This window comes from Ixodes scapularis, unplaced genomic scaffold (genome assembly GCF_016920785.2).
Source record: "Ixodes scapularis isolate PalLabHiFi unplaced genomic scaffold, ASM1692078v2 PGA_scaffold3__209_contigs__length_174095766, whole genome shotgun sequence".
NCBI lineage: Eukaryota > Metazoa > Arthropoda > Arachnida > Ixodida > Ixodidae > Ixodes > Ixodes scapularis.
In genome coordinates, this window is record NW_024609868.1 from 64,970,680 (window position 1) to 64,988,661 (window position 17,982).

Genomic DNA, 17,982 nt, shown 5'->3' on the forward strand with positions numbered 1-17,982 from the left:
GAGAAGTTAACCTGGGGTATTAAAAACATACTAAAACAATCTCGGACTTTAGTATGTCCCGTTCGTTCCATTATAAAATAAGATAGGGGAAAAAAAACTGCTTTTGAGTTTTAGATATCCCTTTCAAATATCAAATGTTCGGCCTTTGCGACCCAAGGAAATAGGCATTTCATTTAAAATGCTCACCATTCGACAAGTCCGCTTCTTTAAAGTCGCAATTGTTTTTATGTAGAGGAAGGGTAATGTAGCTTGTACCGTCCAATACATTGAAGCATCATTTTGCTAACGATCGTGATGCAGCGTAAAGCGCGAAACACATGTACGACGAAACCGTTCGATCCGACGTCCGACCGCGCAATACGACGGTCGGAGGCGAGGGTTTTCAACGCTCTCCGATGCTACGAACACCCTCTCCCCCCCCCCCCCCCCCCCCAAGGTCATTCCGGCAGTCCGCACGTCGGATCGGAAGGTTTTCGTCGTACATGTGTTTCGCGCTTAATTGATGCCGCGGTACGACCGCTGGCAGGATGTAGCTGTGTCAGAAATCCTATGTGCACTCCACCAAAGCGGCACCAGATTCATATTTTCGCGCGCGCATGCGCACACCTTCTGGATAACGCACCGGTGTCGACACCTGTCGCGATCAATACCAAGCGCTTCAGGCAAGCCCCTCCGGTCCCAACACTACCCAAGTTGATACTAGTACAGTGGCCACTGTAATACTATAAAAAAAAAGAAAAAAAAAAAAAAAAATATATATATATATATATATATATATATATATATAAGATTCGCAAAATCATAGATAAACGGATTCGACACGCGATGCATGCGGAGACACTTCAAATTTACATGGGAAAGAAAAACATCCCGAAGGGCTTTCAATTAACGATCCAGCCGTCTCTAAACACCTTCAATGCAAACGAGCGCCAGAGGTGGGACGACACCCTTTCTGAGGCTTCGCTAAAACTTATGGATATTACAACCCAACACCACACTAGGATGACGTCGGAGAAGGAGCTGGAGGAGGAGGGAAGGAGGGCAGATGGCTTGCTTGCCACTTCAGAGACAGATGAGCTCGAACGGTATGAACAGAAACGGATCCGCGAAATTCGGGCCCTTAAAGAAAAAAAATTTGTTCGTGACAACATTTCTTCTCAGCATTCACAGCGTGACACACGGACAGGCGCTGACTCGCAACTGTCTTCTATTAACAAAGGTCGCATCCCATCAGGAACATCAGGTGATCTCACACTGCCCGAGGGAACTTCGCATTCGCACCTCAGGACAATTAACACCTGTGCTCGGGGCCCACGCATTGCTGCACAGACGTCCCCAGCCTCTTTCGCTGGCCAAGAAACATCCTCTGAACAGAATGAAATTGGAAGCAATATTGTAAATCTGTCAAGCACGACACTCTCACAAGAAGAGGTAGCGATTCTTTCGAAGGGCCTCAGCTTCTCCCCTGCAACGGGAGGGTATGACGAATTCCAGTTATACCAGGACGTGGACAACTTCTCCCGTAGTCTACGTCTCCGAGAATATTTTCACGAGCGCCCTAGTGATGGCGGCTGCCCCCTTCCCTCAAATCCAAAAAAGCACTGGACACCAAGCAACCAAAGGAACAAATACTTGGATATGTACATAGAGGTGGTACAGCGGGAAATTTTAGAGTCATTTCAGAAAAAACGGGTTCCGAAGTACAATCTTTCACACTCCGAAAACAAATGCATTAAACTTCTTGGCTCCAGGACCGACATTGTCATTAAGCCAGCCGACAAAGGTGGTGCCGTAGTTGTTCTCAATACGCAGGACTACATTAATGAAGGACTCCGACAACTAAATGACCCAAAATTTTACAAAAAACTTTCAAGTGACCCAACATTGCGAATCAAGTCCGTTGTTCTCAAAACACTGTCCCACTTGAAAGACAACGGTGGCATAACTAAGGAAATGTTCCACAGCATTAAGCCCTGGCACCCCAGGCCTGGGCGATTCTACACGCTACCTAAAATACACAAGGAGAATAACCCTGGAAGGCCAATAGTGTCTGGCATAGGAACAGTAACCGAAAGAATATCAAGTTTTATTGACACTATAATTAAGGAAATCATCCCCACGTTTCCGTCATTCTTGAGGGACACGAACCATTTCATCCAGGATATATCCCAGCTAACCATACCCACAGGATCATTTCTGGTAACATTGGACGTAACTGCGCTGTACACCAACATTCCGCACGATGACGGCATCGCAGCGGTAATTGGAGCGTATGTGAACACCCGAAACTCTTCAATACTCGATTGTCAGTCCTTAACAAAATTGTTACGACTCGTGCTTGAATGCAACCATTTTGAATTCGAAGGTGAACATTACCTCCAAATTAGCGGAACCGCCATGGGCACAAAAATGGCCCCAAATTATGCCAACATTTTCATGGCGGAATTGGAGGGTCAGTTCCTCGCAGATCGTCCGATTCAGCCACATTTCTATAAAAGGTATATTGACGATATTTTCATGATATGGACAGGCACCGAGGACGAACTCAACACATTTATTTCGGAATACAATTCGGCTCATTCCTCTATTCGGTTCACCCACAACGTATCGCAGCGGACGATTAGTTTCTTGGACGTTACCGTCGAAATTCAGGATAACAAACTTTCCACTAAACTCTACAGAAAACCCACGGACAGGCAACAATATCTTAACTACGATAGCTGCCACCCCCGCCACTGAAAAAATACTTTGCCCGATTCTCAGGCGCATAGGTACAAACGAATATGCAGCAACGAGAAAGACTTCGAACAAAACGCAGATAATCTAACGAAAGCACTCATTAGGCAAAATTATCCTCCAGGCGTCATAAACAATGCTATAGAAAAGGCTAGTAAACTAGACCGCACGACAGCCATCAACAAAACAAGCGTTCGAAACTCGGAGAATAATCAGTATAATTTAGTGCTAACCTACGCAAGTAACCTCCCCAACATCAACAACATCCTACGCAAAAACTTTAATATTCTCTCACAAAACCAGCGCCTCCAATCTGTCTTTCCGCAGGCTCCACGCGTCGTCTACCGTCGAGGAAAAAGCCTTAAAGACATGGTAGTACGATCCAAAACCACACATGAGGAGTTCCTGGGATCTCGGCCATGCCGGGTGCCGCGGTGCAAAGTGTGTAGCCACATGACGGAATCCGTGGAGGCAAAAAGTACTAATTCGGACTTCACCTTTAGGATAAACGGAAATTATAACTGTAACTCAGCTAATGTTGTCTATCTATTGCACTGCCGCGTATGCAACATGCAGTATATTGGACAGACCAATCTCCCCTTCCGTCAAAGATTTAACAATCATAAGTCCCACCTTAACACGCTCCCCAAACTCCCGCTCTCCAAACATATGCGTCTCGATCAACACCATATAAACAAAATATTTGTAACTATACTTCAATCGGGATTTAGTACAGCACGCGAAAGGGAGCAAAGGGAATCGTACCTAATTAAATAATTTAACACGCTTCGCGCAGGCATTAACGAGAGCGCCGGCCTGCTTAGCTGCTTACATCTAGGACGGTTCACCTCATCGGAACCCCCCGTTGACGGGAAAACGAACAGACGGAGTCCCCTGCCTAGAGTTTTCCCTGCGCTGGACATCATTACGACCTCGAGGAATGTCTTCGCTCTTGGGTGCGAGATGGGGAGGCGGCCGTTAAAAAACATAAAAATAGGGAAAACGGAAGAGGAAAAGAGGGGGGGGGGGGGGCATGCTTGCACGTGAGTCTGTGTGTGTGTGTGTGGGGGGGGGGGGGGGCGTGGAGAGGGGTGTTTGGGTGTGTAACTTGAACCATCACGCGTCTCGGTTCGCGCCCGAGCTGCTCCTGTGTCTCTGCTGGCTCTTCTCGGCCACCCGGGCGCGCTTTTGGGCCCACTTGATTTTGGTTTATTCCCTTGTTTCGTTCTGGACACTGCCGAGCCCCAACGGCGCCTAGCGGGAGGTTGTTTGGGGGTGCATGCGGGGGCCTCTTCCCTGGCCGCGGCCTTCGTCTACCCATGGTTGGTCCTGAGAAGTTTTTTCGCCTTTCCTCATTTTTTTTTTTTTTTTTTTTTTTTGCCGCCGTGTCAAAGTGGCGGGCTTCCAGCTTTCACTGCAACATTAGGACCTGATGAAGAGCGGTCCCCGCTCGGAACGTCGTCCAATAAATACGTTTTAAAGCGTTTACCTCCTTTTTACGATATATATATATATATATATATATATATATATATATATATATTATAGTACACTGTACTGCTACGTCACGACTACGTAGCAAGTTCCCCAACGTCGCTAGATTACCTCCCAAATAGGCTCCGCGTGCATCCACCAGGTGCACTTTGAAAGATTGTTTATTTAGCTTTAAAATTAATTTTCTTGCGCCTTTCAACGGAAGACTGGTGTTTTTGAGGTTAGGGTGCAACATGCAACGCATTCAAGCGAGAAAATGAGCGCTAGAATTTCGTTTTCCTACCCCTTTAAAGGGATACTACAATGAAAATTCGGCGCTTATTTTATGGCCTATATGTGTTCAAAGGAGCAGTATCACATCAAACACACCAATATCTTGTTACAACAAGTCACGAAAAGGAATTTTAAAACGAATTAAACAATTAGCTTAGAGACCTGGTGGATGTCGCTAACGCCTCGCTTGTAATGTCTGTCTAGGAACCTTGACAGCTAGTGACGGTGAGTGTCTCGCCTCCGGCCACGACGAGAGAAGAGGGGAAGGAAAAACTCCCGTCTTCCCGAGAATCCCTTTTGAGTGTTCCAGAAGTAGCTATTGTCTCCCTACAAGATTATAGAAGATTAACCCGTCACTCAAAATTCGTACAAAAGCAGCCGCTTCGGTGGCTGGAACGACTAGGCCATCCCCTCGACGGTAGCTTCGCCGTAGCTTTGCTCGTCCCGAGACGACCTACGTCACGATTGCGTCGGATGTCACGTACTCTAAGCTGGGCCTTCTCCGGGCAATCGCTAGGGCAAAATACAAACGTGCGATTGTCATTTACGGATATTGTGGATCATATTCAACCAATTTTTGAACACAACCGATATATTTCGAATTTCGTTGAAGTATCGCTTGGACGCAAGCTATTTGACGGGCTAATTGAAAAAGCATCCAAAAAATTTCAGTACCGACAACAGCTTAGAAACGTCCTTGCAATATTCGTTGCCCTACTCCGTTTGTTGTTCGTTTTGTAGTACAATAAAAAGAAAAGAAAAGAGAAGGATGTGAAACCAGATTTTCGCCAACTTTATTTCCGTCCTACAAGGTTAAAAATATGCAAAAGTCTGCATGTTATCACTAAAATCGCTACTGATGGCAGCGCTCAAGACTAGCAAGCGGCGAAAAATCAAATGACCGTTTCTGAGGTGGAGCTGGGTGGAGTACATGAGATTGTCTCACCGGATATTTCAAAATTAACATCTCTTCGCTGCTTCCGCGCTTCGAAGCATGGCGACCGCGACTGGTTCAAAAATATTTCAGAATATCCCTGTACCTATCTTATTCATACTTATTTCCTGCTTGGTTTCCTTCGGAAAAGCAAGTAAGCCTGCTGAGATGAGTTCGCGTGCTTCGTTTATTCACTCGAACCAGACATTTGGCGTAGGATGCAGTCGGCAGTCGCATTCGACCCGCTTTAAAATTCCTGCATTTTCAGATTTCAGACAATTTGCGGACGAGCCTCTGCAACTAGTTAAACCAGACCTAAACCACAAAAGGCTTGTGTTGGTGAAGGAAAATATAAAGGTAAGGAACTTAACTTACATTTCGAGGCTTCGGCTTCATTCATTCCGTGTTCGACCGCCGATGATGACAAATCTCTGCGCAAATTTGAAGAGTCTCTGCCGAGAGTGTCTTCCACGGAGGAAGATCACCGCATTGAGGCTCTTTGTGAAGAGTTGAAAACGTCTGAGTGTGGCAAGCTATCAAAGAAAAAGAAGAACAAAGTCACGATGTGGCGCGTTTTATTGCTCTATGGCGGGTCTTCCACAATCTGATTCATGCTTCGTGTGGGGTCTTCCTCGCAGGTCGTGTCTAAAATTGAGGGGCCCGTGGCGACCATAGCCGTCGTCGGGAAGTTCCACTCCGGCAAGTCTTTCCTCATGAACCAACTGATGGGGAAGACCAAGGGATTCGGAATAGGCCCCACGGTCCGACCTGAAACGATGGGCATCTGGATGTGGGGACAGGTACTCATGATGAGTAAAGCTATACGCACTCCGGAGTGCACTTCGGACGGAAATGGCTATACGCACTCCGCGGAGAGCTCATACCGCTTGGGCCACCCTTTCCGAACGACGCGTGTATCACTGGGGAGCTCGTTAACACAGCCCCTCGCCTGCGTTCACGCCGCTTCGCGGCTGCAGTATGCGGCTGCTAATTACAAAACTTAACCAGTACACGCCGCTTCGCGGCGTCCAGCCGGAAACCCAAGCCCCGCTGTTCCCGATCGCACCTACGAAAAGGAAGTCCCATACCATTTAGTTCTGTGAAGTTTCGTCGACAATAATGAAACGTGAGGAATTACTGTTACGAACACGCTCGTTTCGTACTTAATCCGTCGACAACATTTGGTTTTTTTTAGTGTTCATCGCAAAAAAGAAATGTCGTAAATATTGCCAAATGCCTCGACAAAACAAAATGTTCGAGAAAAAAAAAACAAAGCAGGCCCACCGGTGGATCGAACCTGCATCCACTTCCGTATAAAGCGGAAACTTTAACCCCTATGCTATGCCATCTCTTTTTTTTTTTTTTTTTTTGGCAAACGAAACAAGTTTATTTACATGTTATTTGCAGACAACCTTGCAGTAGGTTCCGCAAACATTATACAGGGCCAAATTGAAAAATTCCGGAGACGAAAGCTACTTCCTCCGACCATGCGGCAAAGCTTCACGGTACTTTTCCCGAAGAAATCTAAAAAGGGCCCTATTTCCGAGGTCGGGGAATTTCGGCCCATCAGTCTTCTTTGCTCTGATTATAAAATCCTGGCCAAGATCCTCGCAAGGCGACTTGACACAGGGCTCAAGTCCATCATAGGGCCCCATCAGACCTACAGCCTTTGCGGGAGGAAAATATCCAGGAAGCTCCACATCATGCGGGCGATCGGCGAGGCGACGGCGGAGGGTCACCAGTCCCTGGCGGTCCTGCAGCTGGACCTGCAGCAGGCCTTCGACCGGGTGTCCCACAGGTTCCTCCTGGCGGCGCTGGATCGATTCGGCGTGGGGGAGGAGCTGCGGGGGTGGATCGCGCTCTGCTACCGAGACATCTCCACGCGCCTTCTCATCAACAGTTAGAGGAGAGGTCCCATCTCCATCGGGAGGTCGGTTCGGCAGGGCTGCCCCCTCTCGTCCATCCTCTTCGCGCTGCAGTTGGAGCCACTCTGCCGATCAGTCAATGCGGACCCATCCATCTCAGGTTTACAGCTTGGGGACAAAGACGTCCGCGTGCTGGCCTTCGCAGACGACGACCCGTCTATCTGCTCGTCCAAGGTGCAGGTGCAGACCATCCTGCAACACGTGGACCGGTTCTGCGCTGCCTCAGGGGCCATGATCAACAAGTCGGCGGGGGCGTGGCTCGGTGCATGGGAGACTATGCCAAGAACTTTCGGAGGTATAGGATGGAGCACTTCGCTCGACGGCTACCTGGGTGTGCCGCTGGACCCGCAGCGATCAACGGCCGCAGCGTGGAGACCGACCGCCAACTCCGTTGCCGCCAACCTGTCGCCCTGGCGGTGCAGAAACTTGTCTTTCTTCAGCCGAGCTCACGTGTGCAACACAGTCAGCTACCCCGCCGTGCTGTACAAGGCTCGGGCCGTCTGCTGCCCGGGCAGCCAGGCCGGAAAGGTACACCGGAGCTGGGCCATGTTCGTGTGGAAGACCGCCATGGAAAGCACATGAAGGAGCAACCTCTTTCTGCACCAAGAGAGCGGCGGTCTGGGCCTCGTTAACATCGTGCTCAAGTTGCACGTGCAGTGTTTTCTGCTCTTCCGGGATGCGAGGGACCCGACCTTCGTCGCCGTGCTGCACCACCTTGGATTCCCACATCTCGGGAATTAGATGGTGAGCACGAGTGGCCGTACGACCAAGAAAGCCGCCCTGCGGTTCTACAAGGAAATTGCCAGCTCCATCGAGTTTCTGCAGGCCCAAGTTTCCTGGGAGTACCTGACGGCCGTCAGAAAGAGGCGGCTGTACTGGGATGCCGTTTCCACATCCTTCTTGCCATCGCTCTACAGACAACCATTGACGCCCCACGACGCAGCGCAACTTTACAAACTCGTGCGAATCCTCCCGTCCCTGTGGCGACAAGGGACTTCTTCGTCCGGATGCACATGGAGGTCCTTCCAGTTAAAACCTGGCTCCATTACAAGGGGTTCTTCATGCCATGGTCCCTAAACTGCAACCTTTGCGGGGCGCCCGAGACCATCCAGCACGTCCTAGTCGAGTGTAGTAACACCTGCCTCTTCTGGGACGAGATGAGGACGACGTTTAAGCTCCGGGACTCCTTCGAAGTAGAGTGGAGCGCTTTCAAGTATCTGCAACTCGAGGAGAGGGATAAGGCGGAGGTGGTGCACGTGATGATGTTGCTAGGCCTGCACGCCATCTGGCAGTCGCGTACCTCAATGGTGCAATGCCACCTCGACGCGCGTCCAACCTGGAGCTACTTCGTGTCCACGTTGGGGTGGGTGCTCTCGGTGACGTCGCGGCAGGTGAATGCGGGTGATTGGGAGTGCATCGAGCGAGAACTCGAGGAAGGGCGTTGCCGATGCGTGCAACGACGTACGTCAAGCGTGGGAAACTGGCGAGTTCCTGTGAACTGTAGGCACGTTGGCGTTGGCTGAGGTGCGTGGTGCGCAAGAGTGGACCGTGGCTATTCCCCCTTGGAATTGCACGTCTATATTGTTTGATTTATTTATATATTTTTTTCGTACAGATTGTATAACTGTTGACGCGGTCTCATAGTGTATCGTTTATGTTTCCTCTGAATAGTTTCCTATGCTATGCCATCGCTCAGAAAACTCGTTGTGACCATTTATTTTATACGAGTTTAGCGGAGTGCATATAGCCATTTCTGTCCGAAGTGCACTCCGGAGTGCGTATAGCTTTACTCAATAGAGTGTGATAATATTTATGTGCTAACTACAATGTGATTCTGGGTGGCGTGCAAGGCCATGCAGAAAGGTTAGAACCCGTACGCGAGCGCATCTGCCAGCCCGCCACTCATGAGGTAGGGTCCACGAACGTTTGTCTTTCGTGGTTCGCTTGCTTCCTGGTGTTTTTTTTTTACATACCTTTTTTACGCTGCCTTGCTCTTTGTGTTTTTGTAAACAACAATAAACAATTTTCTCAGCAGTATACTCGACACATCTTGTAGCACTACAGGTTGTAATCACATTTTTACTGGCAGCAATGTACCCCTTGGGTTCAACTAAACGAAAGCTGAAGAGTTTTTTTAATCGCAGTGTCTAAAGTTACGTCCGAGAGAACCCAACGTCGCTGTACATACATTTTTTTTTAATTACATCCGACATAATCCTAAAAAAACAAAATTAAAGTTATATCCGACATAATGTAAAATAAAAATTAAAGCTACGTCCGAAATAACTCTACTTAAATATTTTATGTTATGCCTGGCGCAATTCTAGTTTAGTACTTAAAATCATGTTCTGACTGTCCTGAAATTTTGAAAAAAATTCGTGAAATCTCTAACGTGAGGGTTCATGCCTTCACCACTCTTCAGTGGCAACTTGATTTAGCGTGTAGCCGTGACACAAACGCACTGGGGGTTCTCCGCTCTTTGACCGTGGTATTGGTATCGCATGCAGCAACCAGTTACCAAATCGTTACAGAAAGTTTGAGTATGTAACCTTCTAAGAACTTCAAAAAGAAAAAATATAATGTCGCCTCTTTTGCGTGTTGAAACCAACTGAATGCAACGACTTTGTCCAGCCCCCTCTGCCATTACGTCAACTAAGGCCCCGGCTGAGGGGCGTGGAACTACGTGATTTTATGATTACAACATTGTAACTTCATTTCAGTTTTGTTTGAATAATCTGACAAAGCCGGACACAAGACCCAGTTTCCTAGTACGTGGGACGTAACCTTAAATTGTATTGTAGGCTACGTCAGACGTAACTTTAACTTTTGCTTTTGGGTTACGTCGGACGTAACACTAGGCACCACATTTTTTTTTTTTAATTTTAAAAAGCTGTAAGAGTAAAAATTACATCAGATGTCACCGAATATGTGTCGACACTTTTTACAGTTAACGGGGGGAGAGAGGTTCGTTGCAAGCCGTGTGGCAATCGGTGCAAGTGTTTTCTAATACAAACTTCTCAGTTTCAGTCCTGCCCAATTTTCGTGCAGGAACTGAATTCAGGAGCCAAACCATAGAGAGTCATTCCTGACTTCTTTGAGCTTCCCTTTAAGTTGCTATTTCTCTTTTCTTTCTTCCTTACTCATCAAACACTGTGTTGCTATATGATTGTGGCGAGTAGTATAATACGAAGCTATTAACTCTGAATTTTCTGAATAATGGAGAAATCTTTATAATTATTGACCTAGAAAATTGCCAACCTTACCTATGAAGAAGAAATAGGAAGAATATAAAGAAACTGACTATGAAGGCCCAGCATGTGCCATAACGACCACATATCATGGCACAGGCTACACGTGCGATTTATGGTGACCAAAATATTTTTCTTCCTCCTTTTCTATTAAAATATCTAGCTGCGAGTCAGCACTCTGTTCTATCCGGTGTGTCTCTTCCAGCATCCAGGTGCGGAAAATTAAGAAACTCGTCTCGGAACTTTGTTCGCGGAGAGGAGTCACGACAAGAATTGAATGGGTACCAGGCCATGCTGGAATTCCCGGAAACGAAACGGCTCACCATCTCGCCCGCGCGTCTCTTCTAGCTCCTCCCGGGCAACGAGACGATGAGCCGCCACATCCACGCATCGATCACCGGTACGACCGGACAACTCGCTCTGAGGAGCGGGCTCTGTCACACGTCGACTGGAAAAATCAGGAGTATGACCCGGCTGAGGAGAGGGCGAGGATCAAAGAAGACATCAAAGCGAGATTAGAGGAGCGCCTATCCGAACCGGATCTTCCCGGACTCCCTTCTAAGGGGTTCGGTCGCAGAGGGCAAGTGCTGCTCACACGAGTAAGAACAGACGCCACCCTATCCCCGGCCCGCCTCGCCTTGTGGAGCAAGGGTAGAAGATCAGCTTTATGCTCCCACTGCGACATGCGAGTGAAAGCAGACATCCGACACTTGATCTGGGAATGTCCCAAATATGAAAACACAAGAGCAATGTATAGACCCCAAGACGTTGATTCATTTGAAGGCTGGACTCACCCTCCTGGAAATGAAGACCGACAACGAAAGATTCTACGAAGCCTACTGGACTTCGTCCATGAGGCCAAAGTAGACTCTTTCATCTAACCTGATTTTTATTAATATGCCAGCACCCAGACCTCGAATTCAGTCACCGGTGCCCTCCCCAATCCCACTCCCTGATTATTTTTTGGCTAATAAATCGCGTTCTAATCTAATCTTCCCTTTATGTCCTTTTGCGCTGTGTATTTTTTTATTATGTACAACCTTATCTCGTTTTCAGCCACTGAAGGTCAGGCTACCCTCAGGGCAGAATTTATCTCTAATCTTCTTGGACACTGAAGGCAAGTGGTTTTATATCTTGCATCTCATAGAGCCAAAGTTAAGCCTAATGAATTTTGTTGCAGGCTTTGCCGCAAACAATGTCTCTGAAAACTATGATGCCAAGATTTTTGCTGTTGCAACCCTTATCAGCTCGCACCTGATCTACAACTCAGTCAAGATAATCGACCAAGCTGACATTGACTACCTGGAGCTGTTGGCCAGACGCACACAGGCAGGATACCTCCTTTTTATGTGATTAGATTTCCTAAAACGAATCTGCCATCAAGAAACATGCTCCACCCCCGAAAGATAACCCACCCCTATGTTTGGCACAATTTGATATTGTTTTAAAAACACCGTAAAATAGTCAACTTTCAGTAATTCCAGGGCCCTGGCCAATTCTGACCTCGGCAGAAATAGTGTTACTTAGCCACGACGGGAGATAAGCGAGCATTGTTGACTGGGTAGGTCAGTCACTAGTTCCATAGGTCACAAAATCCAAAACTACAGTGAAGTTCTGAGAGAACACCCGGCCCTGGGAGATCGCCCATCCTGTTTTTCTGGCTAAATATCTGTAAAAATAAGAATTCCCAAACATTGCCTACCCCTTGATTCTTGTTGGACGTCGCGCGATGTTTGATGAGAATCTCATCAACTGCGCAGTTTGCTGTACCGGCACGTCTAACAAGCGAGTTCATAGCAGGTTCCCACGTTTTTGTCTGCGATCTGCGCACGCGATATCGGCTCTCTTAACACGCGAGTTGTTCCCACGTGTATGTTCCACCGTGAAATGCGAATCTGCTGCGTCTGCAATCTGGTATCCGTTCCCGTGACATAAAGTTTGTAGCGGATTCCCGCCTGTATATTGCATCGTGAAATACGATTTTGCTGCGTTCGCAATCTGTGTTACTTTTTCCCTTAACATAAGGGTTTGTAGCGGATTCCCGCATTTTTGTCCGCGATCTGCGCGCACGGTATCGGTTCCCGTGACGGGCCAGTTCGTAGCGGGTTCCTGCGTGTTTATTGCACCATTAAACTTGAATCTGCTCCGTCCACGATTTGCGGTATTTGTTCCTGTGAGATGCGAGTTCTTGACTGGTTTCCGCGGGGCCTTCGCACCGTGAAGCTCGAATCTGCTGTGTCCACAACCTGCGGTATCCTTTCCCGTGACGCAGGATTTTGTAGCGAATTCCTGCGTGTTTATTGCATCGTGAAACACGAATTTGCGGTATCGGTTCCCGCGTTGGGTACTTGTAGCCCGTGCCGGGGTGTTTATAATTAATTTTCGATAAAGTTTTGCTGTGGCATCCCCAAAGATAGCCCACCCCATGTTTTTTAACTATTTATCTCTTTAATTTGTGTGGGCGTTCTTTCGAAACATTACGGTAGCATTTTTTTTCTCATTTTTTATTTGCACATTGAAAGTTAGCTTACTCCTTATTTTAACATGATTTGCCTTCGATTTTAGGTGGGCTATCTCTTGGGATATTACTGTAGCCTCCAAATGAATGAAACTTCACAATAAATGTAGAGGATTATTTTCAGTTTAGGTAATGGTTACTTTACCATATAACCATATGTAGATGTCATTCTCTTTTTAAAACTTTTGCATTGGCAGTTAGAATGAGTCATTGTTGTGTTATGTGGACATGTCATTTGCTCTGTGTCAGTTGTTATACCTGGGAGGTGTCGGTTATTAGTGGTCCATCATTGGTTTTTCCCTGTTGCAGCTCTTTGCCTTGCGGTCGCAATTGTCTCGTGCCAAATGGAACGACGGTTTCGTCCATGATCTGCTCAGCTTTCCGCCACTGCTTTGGGCAAGTTTGTGAAAGCAATCTTCCTGTTTAATCTGTGCATTAGTCACGTCTAGTTCTTAGCACTGGAGGCGCTCGGATGTACTTGCTTTCATTCACAAGTGGATAAGCAGACAAAAACGAGCAGAACATATCCAACAAAGTGAACATCTTCTAAAATATTAATTTTTTGCTAAAAGTTATTAGCCTTCCAAAAGAAAAATAGAAGTGTTTTCTCGTCCTTTCCCCACCTTTCATAGGTATCTTCCATAGTCTCCTAATCGAGCCCCACTATTTCGTGTTAAACCCCCCTATTTCACAAAGAAATTTATCTTTTATTAATGTTTTGGGCTGTACCTGCTATAATGCTTCAGCACCGTGGGTTTTTGTAAATAGTTAAATAAAACTCGCGGGCACCCTTACTTGTGGGAACATGGCAAGCTTCTGTGGGAATGTTGACAGGAGATGAATCCAAGCTCGGTGGCATCCTCCATCTTGAGGAAATCAAAAGAACTTCACTTGGGACACTTTGATTGTACCATTGCGCATCGAGCTCCCAAGAGCACAACACTGGTGCATTTCTAGAGCATAGTTCTCATTCAGTTGCTCGCTAGTGATCCAAGAGTCATCGCGCGCCCACCCAGAAACAAGCGAGAACAAGATAACCTGGAAGTATTTCTCACCTCCTGTCATGGCGGCCGGAGGCTGCCCGAATACCCTGTTAAGAAAACACGTTCTACTTGAAGATAATGGCAAGAAGTGTAATGAAGGAGCAATGCACAAAGTAATAAAACCCAAAAGAAACCCCCCAAAATGCAATCACCAGAAGCCAGATTCACGAACAGCTTCTTATTTTACAACAACTTAGCTAAGAAGTTTCCTTTGTAAGTTAAGAACATCGTAAGAAGAGGAGAAATCGGTGTTCACAAACACGCTTTTAAGTCAGAGGAGAAAAGCGACGTTCTTGTACGGAAAAACTAGAACTTACCGGTGCTATTGCTATAGCGATGGCGTCTTTGAAAGCAAAAACAACCAATCGGAGAGCTCGGCATGGTTTGGAGCACTTGGATTTTTAACAACAAACACAGACGGCCTTTCCACCACTGATTGTCTGGGGTCCGTGTCCGTGCACGGATATGTCGACGCTAGCACAATTTAAACGCGCCCGAATGCCAAGGCCGGGATGCATAACCGCTTCCGTTGACTCCTACGAACTCAATCGCTACGAAGTCAACACAACTGTCGTCGTTGGTAAAAGACGGCCCGTGCCAGTCGTTTGCAAAGTGACGTAGATGGAAACAAATCGCCGCAACGTTTCTCGCAGCCTCGAAGATGCAGGAGCGATCCGACGTTAAAAATATATACGTTCGAACCACGAGAATGTCACCAAGAGCCACGTAAATACCTCTTTACACTCGAAGCGGACGCGCGCTTTTGATTGAGGTGCTAGATTCGTGGTGTTGGAACGCGAATCGGTAAGCGCTTCGGAACCAATCTTTTGCGATTGCAACTCTATAGTGCTGTGACAGTCGGCAAAGAGAGGTTGGACCAACATTGAGTTGCTCCCACTAACTGTTATAGCTCGACAGTGACGTGCAGTTGTGTCAGAATAAAAACGGCATACTAATAACGAAGTGTACATACCGTGTTGCGAAGGTAATCCATACGGCAATTATTTGAGCTCTATATCACATAAAACAAGGAGATAAAATCAATGAGAGTCCCTTTTCGACGACAGCGTTCGCCACCGCTGCCTCGGAAAACAAGATAACAAGGGGTCCGGGGAGGAGATTAACCTCTTAGTCTAAAATTGAGGTCAGCGATCAAACTATAATACGGGAAGGGTCCACAAGGGTCGCACGGGCATATTCCATTCAGCACGCCAGCCGGTCGTGGGCATACGGTCTTGGCCAAGGACCGTCGGAGCAATGCTGTGCCGAGTCGGAGTGCCTGCTAGGCCTATACTGCCGAGCTCGCTTGGTCGGGGTCTATGGAATCGTGGCTGTTGGAGCTTTTTGTGGGTGTTTGGGGGTCCAGCATTCTTGTTCGTTGTTTCGTCGTGGTCTGTTTCAAGTACTCCTTACTTTTTTCCTGCTGCTTGAAGTCGGGACGCGCGAGAGGAGCACGTAGAAAAGTAAACATTTATTGGTCGTCGCGACCAAGTGACTGAGCGACGCTGTCAGCCATGCAGATTTGATCGTAAAAAGTGCGTAAGACAGCTTCGGAGCTGTCGTAGGGTTTTGTCGTAACCTGCGCAAAACTTACGATAATTTTTTTTCGTGAATACGAATTTGTTCTTACGTTTTGTCTTACGCATATTTTTGCCGTAAGATCGTTTCGTGAATCTGGCCTCAGTTCTAGAAATTTGCTAGAGACCCGGGGAGACAAGAAACCCAGGTCTACTTGTAGTAGGCGAAGGGAACTGGTCGTCACCCTGTGAATTGCGTGGGTTTGCATCTGTTTTCTTTAGCATCGGGTTCTACTGTTAAACTCTCCGCAAGGAAAGTGACATGTACAGGCATTTTGCTAACTCTTTGCATTCATTTCTCAAGTTGTGCCCGACAACTCATTAGGGGCTATGTGAAGCATGAAAAGCAATCTCATAGCTCAGTTTGTAATAAGCAATGTCCAAAGTGAGGCGCTTGTGAGTCAAAAATGAATGCCTCGTGCCTTTTGCAACGATGCACAAAGGAATCAAGGGCACGTGTGCAACTAAGACACCTTCCTTATTTCGCTGCTTGAGATCGGGGTGCTGTTCAGAGCTCTCGCAAATTGTTAAAGGCGGTGGTGTTAAGTTATAGACTGTTCCCTTTCCCGTCTGGAAGTGCAGGTGGTGCAGGACTTTGTGCAGACAACTCTTGACAATGAGACACCTACCCAGTGGTTGCACCGGCTCATGGAAACTCACAGCAGAGAGAGCGAAGACTACAAGATTAGCCTCCTTGGTGTGAGAAGGACGCATACTTTTTATGTGCAGATTCCTTCTTCATCATCTTCATAAACTTCTTATGCCATCTCCATAAAGTTCTCATGCTTGCCCTTGTAGGTTGGCCATTTTCTTAATCTTGATTTCCCAGCAGGCTATTAATGTGAATGCTTTAACTGTTTCATGGAGCGAGCTGACGTCATCAGTTGGAAGCGCGGAAACGGCAGATAGTTTCCGCGTGCCTTCGGTTTCATTAGCTGGCACGCGTCGACGGGACTCCCGTTGGCCGCTGCGTCATGGCCTCCGAGATACCGAAGCGTGCGCGCGCTAGTACACAGCAGAAGACAAAGGGAGCGGACGAGTGGCTTGCATGCTTTCGCATTCAGAACTCGTAAAAAATGCTTAGGTGTACCTCGAGCTTTTTTTTTATGCTGTTGCAGGGGCGGATCCAGAACTCCGTTTTGGGGTGGACGAAAAAATTTGCAAGGATACTATTCTGCCATTCGACTGAGTGGTTCTCTAAGTTCAGACTACAAGTGTGCCTGCTAGGTTGCGACCTACCCTATTTTGAACCCTCATCCTTAAGTACCGAGCCTTCTACCACCTGGCAGGCCGGTAATCTGTGTTATTTGGGGGGGGGGGGGTCGGGTTGGGGGTCGGGAGTCGGGGGTCGGGAGTCAAGGTCGGGGTCAGGGTCGGGGGTCTACCCACTTAAAATTGCCCTCCGAGAAGGAGGAAGGGGGGGGGGTCGACTTAGTTTTGGGGGGGGGGGGGGGGGGCGGCTGCCCCCGTCGCCCCCCGTTGGATCTGCCCCTGTGCTGTTGATGGCAAAATGTACCCAGTTGAAAGAAAGATATAAGACGTAACTATGTTAGTGTGTGTTCATGTCGTGCCTAATAGGTGTCTGTGGTGCAAAGTTTGTTTCCTTTGTCCTCCAGATATTTTTAAATCGCTGGAGTGTCACACTCTCTTTTTGCCTGCCGTCAAGCGCCTTCTTCTGACTGATTTATCCGAGGTAAGAGCATAATGACACTGATTTCTGTCGTACTTTTTAATAAAGACTCTTTCACACTCTTGCAGCCGAGTACGACCGAGAGAGACAAGACCGGTTTTTAATCCTCTTACGACGTCTTGGGACCAGCTCCGCAGCAGTGCACTTGATCCTAAGATGTCGCAAGAGGCTTAAAAACCGGTTCTGTCTCTCTCGGTCTTACTCGGCTGCAAGAGTGTGAAAGAGCCTTTATTAAAAAGTTGCTTCCAAAGTTGAGGAGAGGGGGAGGGGAGGTTATTTAAGATTGGTCTATTCATGCCCTTCGTCGTTAAGCAATTACTTTGAAGTGCCTTCCTGAGCTCACCTGTCTAACATAGTGCTGACGTTAAAGGGGCCATGAAGGTAACGACAATGCTGGACGCTATGTTACCCCACGAACCGGCTGTCGACGCAAGCGACGACGCCCAGGTGGTTGCCCAAAGGGCAGAAGAAGTCCGTCAGCTCGCCAGACTCCGGATTCAAGCCCAACAACGTATCGACACTGGCCGCTACAACCTTCGTCGTC

The 17,982-nt window shown here is 47.5% G+C and overlaps 1 protein-coding gene across 1 annotated transcript; it reads left to right on the forward strand.

Annotated features, from left to right (window-relative positions):
- Window positions 1-5,497: 5,497 nt before the first annotated feature.
- On the forward strand, window positions 5,498-16,588 carry LOC120847790 (guanylate-binding protein 5-like). Its single transcript, XM_040219665.1, has 8 exons — window positions 5,498-5,591; window positions 5,706-5,794; window positions 6,076-6,237; window positions 11,667-11,727; window positions 11,791-11,939; window positions 13,438-13,524; window positions 16,331-16,447; window positions 16,547-16,588. The coding sequence occupies exons 1-8, from the start codon at window positions 5,498-5,500 to the stop codon at window positions 16,586-16,588; spliced, it is 801 nt and encodes a 266-aa protein (XP_040075599.1).
- The last annotated feature ends 1,394 nt before the right edge of the window (window positions 16,589-17,982 follow it).

Coding starts and splice junctions, on each gene's coding strand:
- LOC120847790 (XM_040219665.1), top strand. CDS start 5,498: ATGGCGACCGCGACTGGTTCAAAAATATTTCAGAATATCCCTGTACCT. Junction 5,592..5,705: donor GGTTTCCTTCGGAAAAGCAA/GTAAGCCTGCTG, acceptor CTGCATTTTCAG/ATTTCAGACAATTTGCGGAC. Junction 5,795..6,075: donor TGGTGAAGGAAAATATAAAG/GTAAGGAACTTA, acceptor TCTTCCTCGCAG/GTCGTGTCTAAAATTGAGGG.